At 41.3% G+C, this 20748-nt stretch overlaps 1 protein-coding gene across 1 annotated transcript; it reads right to left on the bottom strand.

The window, feature by feature from the left end:
• Positions 1-4516: 4516 nt before the first annotated feature.
• On the bottom strand, positions 4517-19165 carry LOC135464093 (solute carrier family 22 member 18-like). Its single transcript, XM_064741584.1, has 9 exons — positions 18694-19165; positions 17494-17737; positions 16479-16611; positions 15837-15949; positions 14598-14693; positions 14233-14345; positions 12291-12392; positions 10307-10427; positions 4517-4704 (listed from the first exon to the last, which is right to left on the bottom strand). The coding sequence occupies exons 1-9, from the start codon at positions 18958-18960 to the stop codon at positions 4538-4540; spliced, it is 1356 nt and encodes a 451-aa protein (XP_064597654.1). The 5' UTR covers positions 18961-19165; the 3' UTR covers positions 4517-4537.
• Positions 19166-20748: the final 1583 nt, after the last annotated feature.

The raw sequence follows: 20748 nt of genomic DNA on the forward strand, positions 1-20748 counted from the left end.
ATCGTACATTGTCCGTAAGATATTTTATACGTCACTGTTAACGTACAATTGTCCTATACGTACGATATCGCACAAGTACGACATCTTTAGGAAACTGGGCCCAGGCTATTAACTTTCGTGGTGATCCGGAATCAGGAATTGTTCAAACAATTCTTCACCAATGACATATGTGTCTCTAACTGAGGCTATTCGTATATATTTATCTGTGGCGGAGAGTTGCGCTCTCGGGTTGTGGCAGACGCGGATGTAACTTTTCATTGAAAGAATTTTATGGAGTACTTCTAACTTTGGGTTTTTTTTGACATAAAAATTGACATAAATGAGTCCACCCCATCCTTTGACACGCCGTTGGCCAACTCTCCCTAGCGTGGACGTGCCCATAGAATGCAAACGATGCTCAGTGGACTTCATGCAAGACGACACGAGAGCAAAGGAAGCATAGAAAACCTGAAACCTCTCTGGGCGAGAATGGGATTGGACTGATTTATTTATTTGATTGGTGTTTTACGCCGTACTCAAGGATATTTCACTTATACGTGGGCCGCCAGCATTATGCTGGGAGGAGACCGGACATAGCTCGGAGGGCTCGGGCGCTCATCCACGACCATCCGCAGACTGCTGACAAACCTTTCCACGTGCGGGTCGATAGGAAGCCAGCATTGAGCTGGACTTGGGGACTCATAGCGCCGCATTGGTGAAAGGCTCCTGTGTCATTCCGCCGTGCTGGCGCGCTAATTTTTTCGGCCACAGAGGACCCCAGTGTGGAACTGGACCCATGTTTCCCTTGATCCGTAGCTATTGAAAGGCAAGCCAATATAACCACTGGGTCATGATCCGCTTTATGGCGCTTTAATGAACAATTATACTGAAAATAACTATCCAACTTTTCAGTATCTTCAACAGAGGGATTGGCAATAATCAATTCTGTTAAAGGCTTGCAAAGATTAATTGATTTGGAAAAAGTGAATAATATTTAGTTTTCCTCCACAAATTTTATAATTCATCTATTAAGCCATTTCAAAATACTAAAAAGAAAATTATGACGAAGACGTTTTGGTACAGGATTTCCCTGAAGCTGCCAAATTTAAGAAAGTGTCACTGTTTTTCTGATTGCTTAAGAAACGAGACAATTTATTTGGAGCATGTATCTACTTGGTTTGGTCAACCCTGATCACAGAGATTCTATGAAAATCAAGACGCTATTACTGGGACAGTAATGTGTTAATAAACATTCCTTAAATCTTTGAAGTGAATATACCTAAATATTTAATGATAATATTATACATATGGGCAGATTTTTAATTAAATGTTCTCATCTAACCTAATTGCAGTTCTCTGAAAGACAGGATGCACATCTATACGGGATCAAAGTTTAGGTTGGACAACAATCAGTTGCATTTAGTAATCTAGTCGGTTTTTGCAAATAAATTTCAACCTCATCTTATTAAACCACATTATAGTTGGTTTTTGCTAATAAATTTCAACCTCATCTTATTAAATCACATTATAGTTGGTTTTTGCTAATAAATTTCAACCTCATCTTATTAAATCACATTATAGTTGGTTTTTGCTAAAAAATTTCAACCTCATCTTATTAAACCACATTATAGTTGGTTTTTGCTAATAAATTCAACCTCATCTTATTAAATCACATTATAGTTGGTTTTTGCAAATAAATTTCTACCTCATCTTATTAAATCACATTATAGTTGGTTTTTGCAAATAAATTTCAACCTCATCTTATTAAACCACATTATAGTTGGGTTTTGCAAATAAATTTCAACCTCATCTTATTAAACCACATTATAGTTGGGTTTTGCTAATAAATTTCAACCTCATCTTATTAAATCACATTATAGTTGGTTTTTGCAAATAAATTTCAACCTCATCTTATTAAATCACATTATAGTTGGTTTTTGCTAATAAATTTCAACCTCATCTTATTAAATCACATTATAGTTGGTTTTTGCAAATAAATTTCAACCTCATCTTATTAAACCACATTATAGTTGGTTTTTGCAAATAAATTTCAACCTCATCTTATTAAACCACATTATAGTTGGTTTTTGCTAATAAATTTCAACCTCATCTTATTAACCCACATTATAGTTGGTTTTTGCAAATTAATTTCAACCTCATCTTATTAAATCACATTATAGTTGGTTTTTGCAAATAAATTTCAACATTATAGTTGGTTTTTGCAAATAAATTTCAACCTCATCTTATTAAATCACATTATAGTTGGTTTTTGCTAATAAATTTCAACCTCATCTTATTAAATCACATTATAGTTGGTTTTTGCTAATAAATTTCAACCTCATCTTATTAAATCACATTATAGTTGGTTTTTGCTAATAAATTTCAACCTCATCTTATTAAATCACATTATAGTTGGTTTTTGCTAATAAATTTCAACCTCATCTTATTAAATCACATTAAATTAGGATAATGGTGTTGTATATAACCAAACAAATGAATGCTCACCATCTTTATAATATCTTACAGAGTAAATACTTGGGTATTCAATAACAACATTGTGTATTCAAAATCGGAATTTAGAACAAGAGGCATTTTGAAAAAAATGCGTTGTTTATATCCCACGCTTTATACATTTCTCATTTTCAAAAACTTTTTCAAGATTGAAACAAAAAATTGCCTTTTCAAAAATTAAGTCTTATTTAATTCAAATCTGAAATGACTGAGGCGGGTTTTCCATTCAACTTCATTATATATGACACTACGAGCCATAAGGAATTTGTCATAAAAACTGAATTAGATATTGGCCTCGAAGATCGAATAATCTCCATTGCCAGATATTAAAATGTGTAGTGATCTGCTGCCAACAAAACAATTTCCCACTTGTCTTCAAAATGGAACCTACCCTAAGTCCTCAACCTTTTCGTATATGAAAGATCAATTTTCAGTGCAATATATGCATATTTTTAATTTGATTTTGGAGACAAAACTACATTCATTGGGTTGGCCAAATCTAGGGCTTCAAAAAAGTATAATTGTATCAGTGCATTCAGAATATGAAGGATTACAGCATATGTACATTGCATTCTATCCTGCATGCAAAGCCCACAAGTAAGCACCAATATTTTATTATTTCATTGTTTGGCGTTTTACGCCATACTCAAGAATATTTCACTTATACGATGGCGGCCAGCGTTATGCTGTGAGAAAAATGGGCAGAGCCAGGGGGAAACCCACGACCATCCACGGGTTGCTGACAGACCTTCCCATGTACAGGCGCAGAGGAAGCCAGCATGAGCTGGACTTGAACTTGCAGCGACCACATCTGTTAGAGGCTCCTGGGTCATAACGCTGCGCTAGTGCGCTAACAAAACTGAGCCATGGAGGCCCCCCGTAAGCACCAATAACTCCCTTCAAGGGTGAAGAAAATACTAACATAAAGTATATATCAGATGAAAGACCATTAAACACTCTTAAATTATGGTTCAATTTATTTTCTTATCATTTTCTTAAAATGCTGTGAAAACATTGGATACTAGGGTGGTCTGTTGATACCCAATGTGTATCAAAGATACAAAAAATTCGTATTTTTTGCCTTAAATAATCCGTTTTGACATGATTCAGGTTAAATACATTCATAGCTCTGTACATATATGTATCATATAAGCAGAAATCTAGCAGTGCAGCTTTGTTAAGTGGCTAAAAACTCGTTATTTTTTTTCTTTTAGAAAAGGCCACCAATGTTTCAAATTTGGCTTACTCGGACTTTTCAATTCTTACAAGAATGCCAGCGTGTAGGATTAAATGGGAAGTATCAGTAAAATTGTAGAATGCTAAATAACCTTGGGTCGGTTGTTCAAAAGTGTATCAACACTTAAGCCAGGCTTTAATCTTAATACCAATTTTGGCCTAATACAAAACTAATGCTACTTTAGTCCAGACTCAAGTTAATACGGGGCTTACCTGCTAATACACTTTTGAAGAATTTGGCCCATGTGTTTAAATAGCATGGCAGATACATCAAGTTCTTTTCAATAACGTCAGATAACATTAAATATCAAAACATGCTGAAGTTCTTCACAAAATGCAATGCCATAGAAGCAGGATGAAAATGAACAATTTTAACAAAAAAGGAAGCAGAATAATTATCTAAAATACACTCTTCATATATTCATCCAAAAATCTGCAATAAACATAGATAAAACTACAAAACAGTTACACACAGACATATATATATATATATATATATATATATATATATATATATATCTATATATAACCAAAAATAAATATTGTTGTTAATTCCCAGTGTAATAAAATAATACAGTCTTGTTACTATTCTATGAGTGACCAGGTCGATTTAAAATTTTATTTCATTATCAAACATTTTCAAGAATGTTAAAATGACCCAAAATATCAAATATGAATACAATGTAACAGTAATGATTTGAGCTCTAACAATACTCTGCATCAATATATCTCACGTCAGGATAATACAATCAAAAAAATTATATATATCCATCATTCATAGAATACCAGTACATAGTATTTAATAGAATACCTAATTTTTCAGTTTGAAAAATAATATCACAGCTACTGTGGAGCTCATGACAAAGCCCAGAGTGCCGAAGGAAGGAAAGCCGTAGTTCTTGAGCATGAGACCTCCTACGGTCGGCGAGACGGAGCGAATCAGTGAATTGGTAGCCATGTTCAAACCTAGCATAGCTCCTGCAAATACAGACCAAGACAAACAATAATGATTTGTACCTTTTTTTTTTTTAGTAGGGGTGGGGGAATTGTTACTTAAGTCCTTAAGGAGTATTATTTTAGTCATATGAATATCATTTAGAAAACAGAAATGTGCCTGTGTTAAACCTGTGACCTTGGGCATGTTACTTATAAACTTTTTCACAAGATGGACTATGGAAGCCGCTAAATGGCTTTGGAAACTAGGCCGGTGGAACCCAATCGTGCTAAACAAGAGAGTTATCAACCAAATACTCTCGCCAAGGTATCACAAGCAGTGACAGAGAGTAAATCTATAGACTTCCTGTCCAAGGATGGGTTTGGAGTTGCCATGGTAACGGAAGAATCTGTGGAAGTAACTGACCTGTATCAGTGCCTCACAAGGTGTGTGTGAGAGCAGTAACTCACCTGTATCAGCATCTGACACAGTGTGTGTGAGAGCAGTAACTCACCTGTATCAGCATCTGACACGGTGTGTGTGAGAGCAGTAACTCACCTGTATCAGCACCTGACACGGCGTGTGTGAGAGCAGTAACTCACCTGTATCAGCATCTGACAGGGTGTGTGTGAGCAGTAACTCACCTGTATCAGCATCTGACAGGGTGTGTGTGAGAGCAGTAACTCACCTGTATCAGCATCTGACAGGGTGTGTGTGAGAGCAGTAACTCACCTGTATCAGCATCTGACACGACGTGTGTGAGAGCAGTAACTCACCTGTATCAGCATCTGACAGGGTGTGTGTGAGAGCAGTAACTCACCTGTATCAGCATCTGACACGACGTGTGTGAGAGCAGTAACTCACCTGTATCAGCACCTGACACGGTGTGTGTGAGAGCAGTAACTCGCCTGTATCAGCATCTGACACGGTGTGTGTGAGAGCAGTAACTCACCTGTATCAGCATCTGACACGGCGTGTGCGAGAGGGGTAACTCACCTGTATCAGCATCTGACACGGTGTGTGTGAGAGCAGTAACTCACCTGTATCAGCATCTGACACGGTGTGTGTGAGAGCAGTAACTCACCTGTATCAGCATCTGACACGGCGTGTGTGAGAGCAGTAACTCACCTGTATCAGCATCTGACACGGTGTGTGTGAGAGCAGTAACTCACCTGTATCAGCATCTGACAGGGTGTGTGTGAGAGCAGTAACTCACCTGTATCAGCATCTGACACGGCGTGTGCGAGAGGGGTAACTCACCTGTATCAGCATCTGACACGGTGTGTGTGAGAGCAGTAACTCACCTGTATCAGCATCTGACACGGTGTGTGTGAGAGCAGTAACTCACCTGTATCAGCATCTGACACGGTGTGTGTGAGAGCAGTAACTCACCTGTATCAGCATCTGACACGGTGTGTGTGAGAGCAGTAACTCACCTGTATCAGCACCTGACACGGTGTGTGTGAGAGCAGTAACTCACCTGTATCAGCACCTGACACGGTGTGTGAGAGGGGTAACTCACCTGTATCAGCATCTGACACGGTGTGTGTGAGAGCAGTAACTCACCTGTATCAGCATCTGACAGGGTGTGTGTGAGAGCAGTAACTCACCTGTATCAGCATCTGACACGGCGTGTGCGAGAGGGGTAACTCACCTGTATCAGCATCTGACACGGTGTGTGTGAGAGCAGTAACTCACCTGTATCAGCATCTGACACGGTGTGTGTGAGAGCAGTAACTCACCTGTATCAGCATCTGACACGGTGTGTGTGAGAGCAGTAACTCACCTGTATCAGCACCTGACACGGCGTGTGTGAGAGCAGTAACTCACCTGTATCAGCATCTGACACGGTGTGTGTGAGAGCAGTAACTCACCTGTATCAGCACCTGACACGGCGTGTGTGAGAGCAGTAACTCACCTGTATCAGCATCTGACACGGTGTGTGTGAGAGCAGTAACTCACCTGTATCAGCATCTAACACGGTGTGTGTGAGAGCAGTAACTCACCTGTATCAGCATCTGACACGGTGTGTGTGAGAGCAGTAACTCACCTGTATCAGCATCTGACACGGCGTGTGTTAGAGCAGTAACTCACCTGTATCAGCATCTGACACGGTGTGTGAGAGGGGTAACTCACCTGTATCAGCACCTGACACGGCGTGTGTGAGAGCAGTAACTCACCTGTATCAGCATCTGACACGGTGTGTGTGAGAGCAGTAACTCACCTGTATCAGCATCTGACACGGTGTGTGTGAGAGCAGTAACTCACCTGTATCAGCACCTGACACGGCGTGTGTGAGAGCAGTAACTCACCTGTATCAGCATCTGACACGGTGTGTGTGAGAGCAGTAACTCACCTGTATCAGCATCTGACAGGGTGTGTGTGAGAGCAGTAACTCACCTGTATCAGCATCTGACACGGCGTGTGCGAGAGGGGTAACTCACCTGTATCAGCATCTGACACGGTGTGTGTGAGAGCAGTAACTCACCTGTATCAGCATCTGACACGGTGTGTGTGAGAGCAGTAACTCACCTGTATCAGCATCTGACACGGTGTGTGTGAGAGCAGTAACTCACCTGTATCAGCATCTGACACGGTGTGTGTGAGAGCAGTAACTCACCTGTATCAGCACCTGACACGGCGTGTGTGAGAGCAGTAACTCACCTGTATCAGCACCTGACACGGCGTGTGTGAGAGCAGTAACTCACCTGTATCAGCATCTGACAGGGTGTGTGTGAGCAGTAACTCACCTGTATCAGCATCTGACAGGGTGTGTGTGAGAGCAGTAACTCACCTGTATCAGCATCTGACAGGGTGTGTGTGAGAGCAGTAACTCACCTGTATCAGCATCTGACACGACGTGTGTGAGAGCAGTAACTCACCTGTATCAGCATCTGACAGGGTGTGTGTGAGAGCAGTAACTCACCTGTATCAGCATCTGACACGACGTGTGTGAGAGCAGTAACTCACCTGTATCAGCACCTGACACGGTGTGTGTGAGAGCAGTAACTCGCCTGTATCAGCATCTGACACGGTGTGTGTGAGAGCAGTAACTCACCTGTATCAGCATCTGACACGGCGTGTGCGAGAGGGGTAACTCACCTGTATCAGCATCTGACACGGTGTGTGTGAGAGCAGTAACTCACCTGTATCAGCATCTGACACGGTGTGTGTGAGAGCAGTAACTCACCTGTATCAGCATCTGACACGGCGTGTGTGAGAGCAGTAACTCACCTGTATCAGCATCTGACACGGTGTGTGTGAGAGCAGTAACTCACCTGTATCAGCATCTGACAGGGTGTGTGTGAGAGCAGTAACTCACCTGTATCAGCATCTGACACGGCGTGTGCGAGAGGGGTAACTCACCTGTATCAGCATCTGACACGGTGTGTGTGAGAGCAGTAACTCACCTGTATCAGCATCTGACACGGTGTGTGTGAGAGCAGTAACTCACCTGTATCAGCATCTGACACGGTGTGTGTGAGAGCAGTAACTCACCTGTATCAGCATCTGACACGGTGTGTGTGAGAGCAGTAACTCACCTGTATCAGCACCTGACACGGTGTGTGTGAGAGCAGTAACTCACCTGTATCAGCACCTGACACGGTGTGTGAGAGGGGTAACTCACCTGTATCAGCATCTGACACGGTGTGTGTGAGAGCAGTAACTCACCTGTATCAGCATCTGACAGGGTGTGTGTGAGAGCAGTAACTCACCTGTATCAGCATCTGACACGGCGTGTGCGAGAGGGGTAACTCACCTGTATCAGCATCTGACACGGTGTGTGTGAGAGCAGTAACTCACCTGTATCAGCATCTGACACGGTGTGTGTGAGAGCAGTAACTCACCTGTATCAGCATCTGACACGGTGTGTGTGAGAGCAGTAACTCACCTGTATCAGCACCTGACACGGCGTGTGTGAGAGCAGTAACTCACCTGTATCAGCATCTGACACGGTGTGTGTGAGAGCAGTAACTCACCTGTATCAGCACCTGACACGGCGTGTGTGAGAGCAGTAACTCACCTGTATCAGCATCTGACACGGTGTGTGTGAGAGCAGTAACTCACCTGTATCAGCATCTAACACGGTGTGTGTGAGAGCAGTAACTCACCTGTATCAGCATCTGACACGGTGTGTGTGAGAGCAGTAACTCACCTGTATCAGCATCTGACACGGCGTGTGTTAGAGCAGTAACTCACCTGTATCAGCATCTGACACGGTGTGTGAGAGGGGTAACTCACCTGTATCAGCACCTGACACGGCGTGTGTGAGAGCAGTAACTCACCTGTATCAGCATCTGACACGGTGTGTGTGAGAGCAGTAACTCACCTGTATCAGCATCTGACACGGTGTGTGTGAGAGCAGTAACTCACCTGTATCAGCACCTGACACGGCGTGTGTGAGAGCAGTAACTCACCTGTATCAGCATCTGACACGGTGTGTGTGAGAGCAGTAACTCACCTGTATCAGCATCTGACAGGGTGTGTGTGAGAGCAGTAACTCACCTGTATCAGCATCTGACACGGCGTGTGCGAGAGGGGTAACTCACCTGTATCAGCATCTGACACGGTGTGTGTGAGAGCAGTAACTCACCTGTATCAGCATCTGACACGGTGTGTGTGAGAGCAGTAACTCACCTGTATCAGCATCTGACACGGTGTGTGTGAGAGCAGTAACTCACCTGTATCAGCATCTGACACGGTGTGTGTGAGAGCAGTAACTCACCTGTATCAGCACCTGACACGGCGTGTGTGAGAGCAGTAACTCACCTGTATCAGCATCTGACACGGTGTGTGTGAGAGCAGTAACTCACCTGTATCAGCATCTGACACGGCGTGTGTTAGAGCAGTAACTCACCTGTATCAGCATCTGACACGGTGTGTTAGAGCAGTAACTCACCTGTATCAGCATCTGACACGGTGTGTGTGAGAGCAGTAACTCACCTGTATCACCATCTGACACGGCGTATGTGAGAGCAGTAACTCACCTGTATCAGCATCTGACACGGTGTGTTAGAGCAGTAACTCACCTGTATCAGCATCTGACACGGTGTGTGTGAGAGCAGTAACTCACCTGTATCAGCACCTGACACGGTGTGTGTGAGAGCAGTAACTCACCTGTATCAGCATCTGACACGGTGTGTGTGAGAGGGGTAACTCACCTGTATCAGCATCTGACACGGTGTGTGTGAGAGCAGTAACTCACCTGTATCAGCATCTGACACGGTGTGTGTGAGAGGGGTAACTCACCTGTATCACCATCTGACACGGTGTGTGTGAGAGGGATAACTCACCTGTATCAGCATCTGACACGGTGTGTGTCAGAGCAGTAACTCACCTGTATCAGCATCTGACACGGCGTGTGTGAGAGGGGTAACTCACCTGTATCAGCATCTGACACGGTGTGTGTGAGAGCAGTAACTCACCTGTATCAGCACCTGACACGGTGTGTGTGAGAGGGATAACTCACCTGTATCAGCACCTGACACGGTGTGTGTGAGAGGGGTAACTCACCTGTATCAGCATCTGACACGGTGTGTGTGAGAGCAGTAACTCACCTGTATCAGCATCTGACACGGTGTGTGTGAGAGCAGTAACTCACCTGCATCAGCATCTGACACGGTGTGTGTGAGAGCAGTAACTCACCTGTATCAGCATCTGACACGGTGTGTGTGAGAGCACTCGTAATCACAACATTCTTCAAACTGAGTCCGATCACAAGCGGGAATACGGCTACCAGTAACATGGGGATGTTAGTCACGAATGCCTGTAAGGGTAGAAAGGCTCCTATCGTTTAAGAATTCTACGTAAATAGAACTTCAACAGCAGAATCCAACCATAATGCTGGCTTCCATCATATAAGTGAAATATTTTAGAGAATAGAGCAAAACTTCAATAAAATAAATAAATTAAGCAACAGTAGTCACAAAAATAATGACAGCTACCATTCCTTGTAAATTAGACTTTAATCCCTAAAACGATCAAAAATAAAGATCACTTACAATAATACGAGTGGAGAAAACTGAAATATCTTGCCTTTGGCGAGCAACAAACAATAACATTCTTCACATGTGCTTTATGGTAAAAATGCCTTAGAGGAATGCAAATGATTGCCTATGAACTTCATGAAAGACTACCTAAACAGTCACCATGTTAGCAATTTTAACCAATCAGACGCGACTTATTTCTGTAGTGCTAGAACGCAGGTGTTTCCGCAGGTGCCATTCAAAACCTTGTTTGCGTTTTAGCCACATGAGCGTGGGGTACAGGTGACGTGACACTGTGTTGCCTGTTTCTCTGAAATGGTGTATCCCAGGGCCTCACAAGAATTCCATATTGAAAGCAGACTTACCAAGGCCATCAAACAAAATGTTCTGGCCTTTTAGATCTGTTTTTACCCCTCTTCTGAAATACCTAAGGTTAAATTATTTGTTGTCTTGTCTTTGTAGGCAAAATGTGGTTTTTCCCAGAGCCGGTCTGACGTACATGTACATATAGTCTGATAAATTCCAAATTGACAGCAGTGTGAATATTATTTTTCATCGCTGGAAACAATTTATCCAGAATAAAGTACAATTTAATGAGAAAACTGAACAGTACATGCCGAGTGGACATCTTGTATCAACCATGTTGACATACACGTTACCCTTAAAAACAATTTTGACTTAAATCAGCCTTCAGATTACTTAATGTACACTTACACCCTTTGATTTCTCATTTAATTATTGTTTTATGCCATAATCAAGAATATTTCACTTATACAATGGAGGCCAACATTACTGTGCAGGGAAATCGGGCCATCAGCAGGATCTTTCCACATACAACCGGAAATAAAGCCAGCGTTAGCTTGATTTGAACTCACAACCATCACATTGCTGAGAGGATCTTGAGTCACTGTGCTGTGCTAGTGGGTTATAAACTCCTCCTGGGGCCCTCTGTTAGCATGTTTGGTATCGGCTTCTACATTACAACATGTCAATAATAACCCGCACAACAATACACGTACAATTACAGTATTGACATATACTTCACCCAGATCTCATCAAAAACTTTGTGTTTTACTTTCGTGTTCTAGTCTAGTTTGTGCAAGGTTTTTATTTAGGTTTTTATATTCCAAAGGCAGTTTTTGTGTAGACTGATAAAAATTAAATTTCTTGTGAAGCCCTGAAATTGGCAAATCCAGCCAATGTAATTTAGTCTCTAAACTCAAATTAAAAACGTGCATAAATTGCGCTGAAAGTTGATGTTTCATATGTGAAAAGGTTGAGTGCTTGAGTGCTTGGGGTTTTATCGGCGTACTCAACAATTTTTTTATGACGATGAAGGAATCCTTCGAGCGCATGTAATGTGCCTCCTTGTCGCAGGAGGGATTTCCGCCGCTCTTTTATCTAGTGCTGCTTCACTGAGACGTCTTACCGAAGGCAAGTAAGGTGCCCCGCCACAGCCATTACACTGATACGGGTCAACCAGTCGTTGGAAAAGGTTGAGGGGTCAACCAGTCGTTGGAAAAGGTTGAGGAATTAGGGTCGTGTTTAATACAAATAGGTATAAGAAAAACTCACTTTAATTAAAAAACTGTTTCTAAAGCACTATATATGTTACCACGACTACAGAGAGATTACATACTCACCAGAAAGAGGTAGGCTGCAGCTAATATGCAAGTGGACAGTTTCAGAATGGAGTTCTCCCCAAAACGACTCACCATTAAGCTTGTACCAAACCCCTGCACTATCTACAACAATATTCAAAAAAAATCTTAACAAGCGTTAACTGTTCTTGTATTTAGTCACTCATTATTTTCTAACCGAAATTCATCTAAAACATCGGTAATATCACCACTAACTCACAGAACTATTTAACCGATTTATTTATTTATTTATTTTATTGATGTTTTACGCCGTACTCAAGAATATTTCACTTATACGACGGCGGCCAGCATTATGGTGGGAGGAAACCGGCCAGAGCCCGGGGGAAACCCACAACCATCCACAGGTTGCTGACAGACCCTCTCACATACGGCCAGAGATTTAACCGATTACGGACATGTGGCAACCCTTCAATCGCGGACGCGCATTACGGCGGTGATTAGGCTGTCAGGAAGTGACCACAGCGCTACAAAGCAGCGCCAGTGCACAGCCTGGACACGTATACGGTACTCACAAAGCGTGACCAGACCACGTGAAGTAGTGCATTCAATTTGCTGTTGGCCCTTGGCGGTGGAGTATGACTGCTGTCAGTTTTATGGGGGAAGGAAATGTAAGTGTCTGTTCGCGGTAAATTATGACCATTGGCAAATTACTGACAAACTTTTACATGTGTGACATACAGACATCTACATAATATATGTGGGAGGCAAACGATCTTCAACAAACAATAAACTGCAAAAACAACCTTTCAACTGACAAACAATTAGTGATACCCCGTCCCACAACCAGTGATAGTGGAAGAGTCCACAAATTCCCAGTGTAAGACAGATAAGGGGTTAAAACCGCATTTGTTCGCGCAATATGCCTGCTCTGAATTACCTCCCTTGTGTTACACAACAGTGACTATGACGTCTCGCGAGATTAGCTTTGTGGCGTGAAACTACAAGAAGTTGGGCCTTGTATATGAAAGCATGCAATATGTTGGTTATGCCAAGACAATGACAAATATTTTCTAAGCAACAGAGTGTAAAACAAACATTAAAGCAGGCTTTAAGAGTCACAGAAAATTCGGGACAGCTGTTTATCGTATCTAAGTACGGCCAGAATTTTAAAATCACCTAAGAATAGATTAAAAAATATGTAAAGTATATAAAAGGCTTTACTTATTTATTTATTTATTTGATTAGTGTTTTACGCCGTACTCAAGAACATTTCACTTATACGACGGCAGCCAGCATTATGGTGGGAGGAAACCGGGCACAGCCCGGGGGAAACCCACGACCATCCACAGGTTGCTGGCAGACCTGCCCACATACGGCCATAGAGGAAGCCAGCATGAACTGAATTTGCACTCACAGGGACCGCATTGGTGAGAGGCTTCTGGGTCATTACGCTGCGCTAGCGCGCTAACCGACTGAGCCACGGACGATCCCTCCCAGGCTTTACAAAGAAGTTTACAAAATTACAAATCTGTCCAAAAGCTGGTTGTTCAAGTAACCTCCAGAAACTTGTCATTAGCGATTTTCTGAGGTGCCATCTGCATGTATCCACAGCCTACAACTCAAAACTGACCTTCTTAATGGGAGAGTGACTTTAAGGGAGGTAATTACAGTACAGCCAAATCCTAACCATCAATCCATGTATCACATGCCCACTATACGCTGTCCTTGACACCTCGACATCATGCCCAAGACACCAGACATGACACCCCATCCATTCACATTATACTGACACTGGGCCAACCAGTCCTTTTTTCTCTTTGTCTACCCTTTCAGTGCTGACAGCCAAGTAAGGCAGTAACAAGTACCATTTTTAAGACTTTGATATGACCTGACCTGGGTTTGATCCCAGGTCTCCTGACTTCGAGACGTTCTAACAACTGAACTGGCTCTAAAGTTGGTGTACACAGACAAAAACGAAGCTCACCATTCCCAGTATGCCAATATAAGCCATAATGTAGCCATTTTGATCCGCGGGTAACTTGAACGTTTCCATGGCAACCACAGCAAACATGCTCTGGAAGATGCCAATGGGAATTCCTGCAAAAGAATGAAATAAATTTTTAACCCTAAATTAATATTACTTTAATTTGACCCCAAACATCACTTTTATGGTAAGGCTGAATATTGTTCGAAATAATTCTGAAAAACAAAGAAACAAAGAAAACCAAAAAAAAGAGTTATTCATTCACATTCAATTCACAAATTGCATTACACATTTGGTTCAGTGCTTTCTCAAGAGTTCCCACACAATAATTCACAATTCACAAACTTCAATTATTCACAAAATACCTGTTCCCATTTTCACAGACAGCAAAAAGAAAGCTTTTGGATTGGAGAGTAATGTCAACAATTTGGAGACACTGAACACTGAGGCTCCAGATCTTTCTGAAAGAAAAAAAGAAAACAGATCAAGAAAAACATGTAAGCCGATTGTTTATTTCTTTATTTGATTGTTGTTAAAAATCGTCCTTAAAACATATTTCACTCGATACGATCGTGGTCAGTTATACTGGTGGAGACGAGGGAAGTGCCTGAGGTAAACCACCAACTGGAAGAGCCACGTGCTCATGTAACCTATAGGAGTGTTTCATACAATGCTATTTTACAATATATGTCGGTATACATGATGGCTCCAGAGAACTTTGTTTGGAGGTCTCTCATGTAAAATAAATTGGGCGACATTTTGTTTCTGGTACACTTCATCAAGCATTGGCAATTTGTGTACAAATGGACACAAGTGACAAATTTAGCATTGTGAAAATCACAACCTCCCCACAAAATACACACAATTATACTTTAACCACTGGTTGGCTGTACAATTTTTTTCACTACACTATGTTTCCTGAAAATATACAACACATGACACCACTTTGGAAACATACATATACTTTCTCAAAGATGCATTCAAAATGTCAATCAATTAAAATGACTGATCACCTTTATACTCCTGGAGTGATTAAAATTAAAACAAATATCACCTCATTCCTAAATTTATAACTTGAATAAATTACTTCTGTATTTTAAAACATCTGCTATATTTCTTTGACTGTTCAAAATTTTCCCCTTTAATTCAGCTAAATGCACACGGTTGTCTCCCTTGATCCCCACAGGCCTGTTTTTTTTTTTTGGAAACAATAACATAGAGCTGTGTGCATGACAAACTGAACAGTTTTACTTCACAGTTAAGTCTCAATCCATAAAAAATATAGTTTATATATACATATATATAATATAAGTTATTTTATGTTTTCAAACAGACCATATAATTTGTGATGTCACAGGTTGTACAGGACAATGCTTAACATCCCAGATGGCAGCCATTTACCCAGTAACCCAGAATTGGGAAAGTCACATTTCGTGACCAAAACAAACTCATTACAAGAAGCCAATTAAAACAAAAACAAACACAAAATTTTCAGGGGGTATTACAAATAAAATGGAAGGGAAAGTAATTACAACATATTTCTGCAAACAGATATTGTATTCGTTACACAGAAAAATTGCGGATATAATCAATGTGACACTCACCATCTTGTTTCTGCAGAACAGACTCTCGTTTTGTTTGTTTTGGAATAAACAAGAATACGATAAGAACACAGAGCAGTGAGCCGCCACAAGCCAAGGAAGCTGAAAACTGCTCGCTGAAAAAAAACAAAACAAAACAAATACAAACATACGTACAGACCTTTCCATTTGAACGTCATCCAATGGAAGGCTACACTAAATTTGTGTTAAGGACATCATCTAACATGTGACAATATCAATACAAGTATTACATTTATTTATCCAAGTTAAATACTCCCTCAACAAATTCTTCAGTCACACGACAACAAGGATTCATTAGGTGTGTGTACATACAGTCCCTGCAGCAGGACGAGTCCATGCCGCCAAAGTGCTCCCGCCACTAAAGTACCATGTCAAAGACACCAGACATGACACCCCACACACTCACATTATACTGACACTGGGCCAACCAGTCCTGTTTCCTTACTCTAACCTCTCAGTTCTGTGCACCTAACAAGGCAGCAACGAGTATCAAGTCTTTGGTATGACCTGACCCAGGTTTGAACTCGAGCCTTCCTGTTTCGAGGTGGGCACTCTAATCATCAGACTACCAACTTGTTAACTTAATGGACCTATCTTGTACTAAGTCCCAATGTGTTTACTTACTTGACATGTTTAGTTGTGAGTCCTCCAATCAGAGGTCCGATCACCATCCCCAGCCCGTACGATATTGAAAGTTTCCCGATAGCTGAAGCTCGATCTTTGGAGTCAACAACATCTGTGACTATCATCAAACCACCTGGTCAATCAAAATAATGACCATTAAGTCGTTAACACACCAGTAGATGTACATGTACTGTCCGAACTTCAACCCTGTTATGTGGCGAGGCTTGGTATTTAAATCTCCGGTCGATTGTGGGAAGGTCTGACAGCTACTTGCATATGGTCGTGGGTTTCTCCCGGGCTCTTCTTGGTTTTATCCCACCAGTATGATGACTGCTGTCATACAAGTGAAATATTCTTGAGTACAGTGGCAAACACTAATCAGATAAATAAATAAATAAATAAATTAAAATTTCTGTATATACCAGGAGTCTATTTATTTACCACATGGTGCCGTACAAAAGAATTTATCACTTATAAAACGGCTGCTAGCTTTATGATGGGAGGAGCCCATGACCATCCGCAGGTTGCTGCCAGACCATACCTGTATTATCCTGAAGCCTTATAGAATTCAATCGCGAACACATCCATGTTTTGACGCGTTTAGAGCAACGCTGTCAGATCTTGACAGGTTATTTTATAATTTTGGTAAAGTTATTCGTGTCCCTATCTGAGAGATGAGAGTTTTCAAAGTATAATGAATTTCAATTTTTCGAAATTGCGTCTAAATTTGTTCTTTACTGGCTGAATTTGTTCAAACTTTAGGATATTTGACCGTTATTTTTGTTCATGACGACGTCTCCAATTGTTGTCAGATTCCGAGACTTCTACTTTGCAGATTGCTTTGTAGATAGGATATCCCGATGAAAACTGTAAGTTTCACAATTCAATGTAATAAATGTGTTTCATAACTTATTTTTGGCTCTGTAATGTACCCTTCTGCATGCATGTACACCCCAGTCAACAATTCATGCCAAAGCTTTCACATAGTTAAAGTACAGGTGTCCCTGGCACAAACCTTGCATCGCGTGCAGAAACACAGACGGCAGTCGTGAGAGGAACAGAACGGGGACGGAGTATGCCATGCTAACCAACCCGTAACTGAGAGCTGCTGACACGAACGCTAGAGACATGGCTGCCCGGCCGCCAAACAGGTCGCCGAAGCGACCAAACAGCGGGCCACCTGCCAATTGGACGATGGCGAATGTGGTCTGGAGGTACCCATAAACCACAGGGTCAACACCGAGCTTCTTGGTTAGGTACTGGTTAGGACAAAATAAAAAAAAGAGGTAATTAACTGAAAACGAGTTACATGTTAATGTTAGTATAACCTCACCAAAACGAATGTAACGGACTTACACTTGCTTCTTTCTTTCGTTTTGGGTATTCTTTTGTTCTGTTTATTTATATAAAGCAGATACACGTACTTGTATCAGTCGGATCACAAATCCGTAAAGATGTGAATATTTTTACCCCGACGTACTGTAAAGAAATTTTTCTCATATCTGACATTGTTGTGGTGAGTAAAATAAAATAACAAAAACCACAATGTATCTCCCACAGAATTTACCTCCGTGAATTATGAAGAAAACAGGAAAACAAATGTTTCATTTTGTGGTAACACAAATTAACATGACTATGCCATGCGTTAGAATTCACATGTACATTGTCCTGCGAAAGCTCTCTGACATAAGTGCATTTTATACCACTCTATACATGTATTACACGATTTATTTTTTTGACAGGTGTTTTAGGATGTACTCAAGATTATTTCACCTATAACACGGTGCCTACCATTATTGTGGGAGGAAACCAGGCTCGGGGAAACCGGGTTCGAGGAAATCAGGCTCAGGCGAATGGGCCTCGAGGAAAGCAGGCTCGGGGGAAACCCATGATATTTATTATTTATTTGTTTATTTGATTGATGTTTTATTCCATACTCTTGAATATTTCACTTATATCTTGGTGGCCAGCATTATGGTGGGAGGAAAACTGCACTCAGGGAAACCAATGACATGTATTTGGGTAAAGACTTATGGTTGGAATGACTTAAATTCACTTCGAGATCCTGTAGATATAAACTAGTCGTTTCAAAGTGAGAATTACCATCCTACAAGAAATCTAGGTAACTCTACACATCCACAAATTACTTCATTAATTACTTCATTAATTAAAAAATCTTGAAAGTTTCCAATCAAGAAAGAAAACAAACACTTACAGGCAAGGCACCAGTCTGTATCCAAAAACATGTGGCGTAAAGGAAAATCAGTATGTGTGTGACCAACACAACAAAGTTAATGGTTCTTCCAAACAGAGACAAAGTGCGGTACTGACTCATCTTCGGAGCGTCTGATTGGCTCTTCATCTTGACCTCTGACATTGAATGTTTCTCATAGGTTACGCTGTCGCTACGGTAACTGTAGAACTCATCTTGGTCTTCATGAACTGATCTCCGTGACGATATTGTGGTGTACTGGGCAGACATGACAGAACTAACTGTGCCAGCTCTACCAAGCAGAAATAATACAAATCCGTATCAATATTTATATTCATCTGACTGGAAAATAACGCATACCCATAATCAAAAATACATACAAATATGTGAATGACTGACTGTTATGTAACACTGCTGTTACATGTAAAAACGCTGTCAAACGTGAAAAGGTCCTCCAGCAACCTGCTTATGGTCGTAGGTTTTAACCCACCATAAAGCTGTATACTTGGAATATTCTTAAATATGGTGTAAAATTCCAAACAAGTAAATAAATAGATATATGACAATAGTCCTGGGGCCTCCATGGCTCAGTTGTTTAGCGCATTAGCGCAGCATAGTGATTCAGAAGCCCCTCACCAATGCAGTCGCTGTGAGTTCAAATCCAGCTCATGCTAACTACCTCTTTGGCTGTAGGTAGGAATGGTCGTGGATTTCACCCTGGCTCTGCCCGGTTTCCTCCCGGCATAATGCTGGTTGTTGTCATATGAGTGAAATATTCTTGAGTACGCAGTAAAACACCCATGAAATAAATAAATAAATATATGGCCACGGTCAACCAGAGCGGCCTGGGTAACCACCAACCTTATACAAGTTAATAAACAAAACTGCAGTGTGTCACTGTGTACATGACTTATTTGAATGTGTGCCACAGTGACCCAAAACAAGTGATTTTTAATGAACATAACACTGTCTGAATAGCCCTACATGCAACGTTAACAGCTTACTGTCACAAGGGTGCCTATGAACAGCGAAAGCAAGAGAATCTCCAAATTCCCTGCCAAAGGCTGGGATTGAACCAGCTTCTGAACATACATTTGATGAAGACAGGTTGTATGTATGATTTGTCTGTGACAGTCTCACAATCAAAACTACTGAGCATATTTTGTTAACTGAAAAGTGGACGAAAAGATAAAAAGTGTTTTTGGAAATAACACGTCAATGTTGTGCGTGCCATATACTGACATGCCAAAAGGTAGGAATATAAATGTATGTATGCAAACTTCACGCCATGAATACAGATGTATTAAATGAGTAATTTTTATCTCTAATGTCGTGTCAAACTTCCACGGCAACTGCATCAGGTTTTCAAATGGAGTGCACTTTGATGTTGGCTTGGAAACATCCTTGGCCGCACAAAAATTTGCCAAACCTAACGTCAAAGCAATCTCGGAATTACTTGCGGAGTAGGGTAACTCTTATTAAGCAATGCAGATGCGAGAGACACAAATGTGTCTGACTGACGGTATGAACATTTACCGCTGTCCTCACACACAACAAATCTTCCCTAGCAAAAATCGACATCAACCGTATGGTCTCTGGAATTGACTGAGCTGTTTTAAAACTCGCTGAGCCAAAAGTGTCCATGGCAATCACGTCTAGCTATTCTGGAATAGTATCCCTATTTTCCCAGCCTATGGCATACTGCGGGAAGTATTGTGATGTCGACCACAGTACAATAGACCCTGGAATTGTCCTCCTTTGTCAATTTGTGTTATCGCCATGGACTATTTTTGGTTACACCGACCTAAGAACGGGTTAATTAATTTGTAGGACCAAGTGGCTGACATCTATTCGTGCAAAGGCAGATTTAATGTTAACAACGGTAAATGTTCCTTACTGTCAATCAGACACATTTGGAGCTGTTTCTCTCACCAACTGCGTTGCTCGTTAGAATTATACCACTGAACAAACTAGTCGGACTAGAAGCTCTTCAGCTTTTTTCACAGCAGTATTAAACCACTAATTAAGTCAATGCATGGGTCAAAATCTAGGACAGTT

This window comes from Liolophura sinensis, chromosome 3, assembly GCF_032854445.1.
Source record: "Liolophura sinensis isolate JHLJ2023 chromosome 3, CUHK_Ljap_v2, whole genome shotgun sequence".
NCBI classification, from domain to species: Eukaryota; Metazoa; Mollusca; class Polyplacophora; order Chitonida; family Chitonidae; genus Liolophura; species Liolophura sinensis.

What these genes read in the sequence shown, in the direction of transcription:
- LOC135464093 (XM_064741584.1), bottom strand. Translation starts at nt 18,960, where the DNA reads ATGTCTGCCCAGTACACCACAATATCGTCACGGAGATCAGTTCATGAA. An exon ending in GTCTGTGAAAATGGGAACAG is followed by an intron (nt 14,346 to 14,597) that starts GTATTTTGTGAA and finishes ATTCTTTTGCAG; the next exon opens with GAATTCCCATTGGCATCTTC. An exon ending in ATATTGGCATACTGGGAATG is followed by an intron (nt 12,393 to 14,232) that starts GTGAGCTTCGTT and finishes ATATTGTTGTAG; the next exon opens with ATAGTGCAGGGGTTTGGTAC.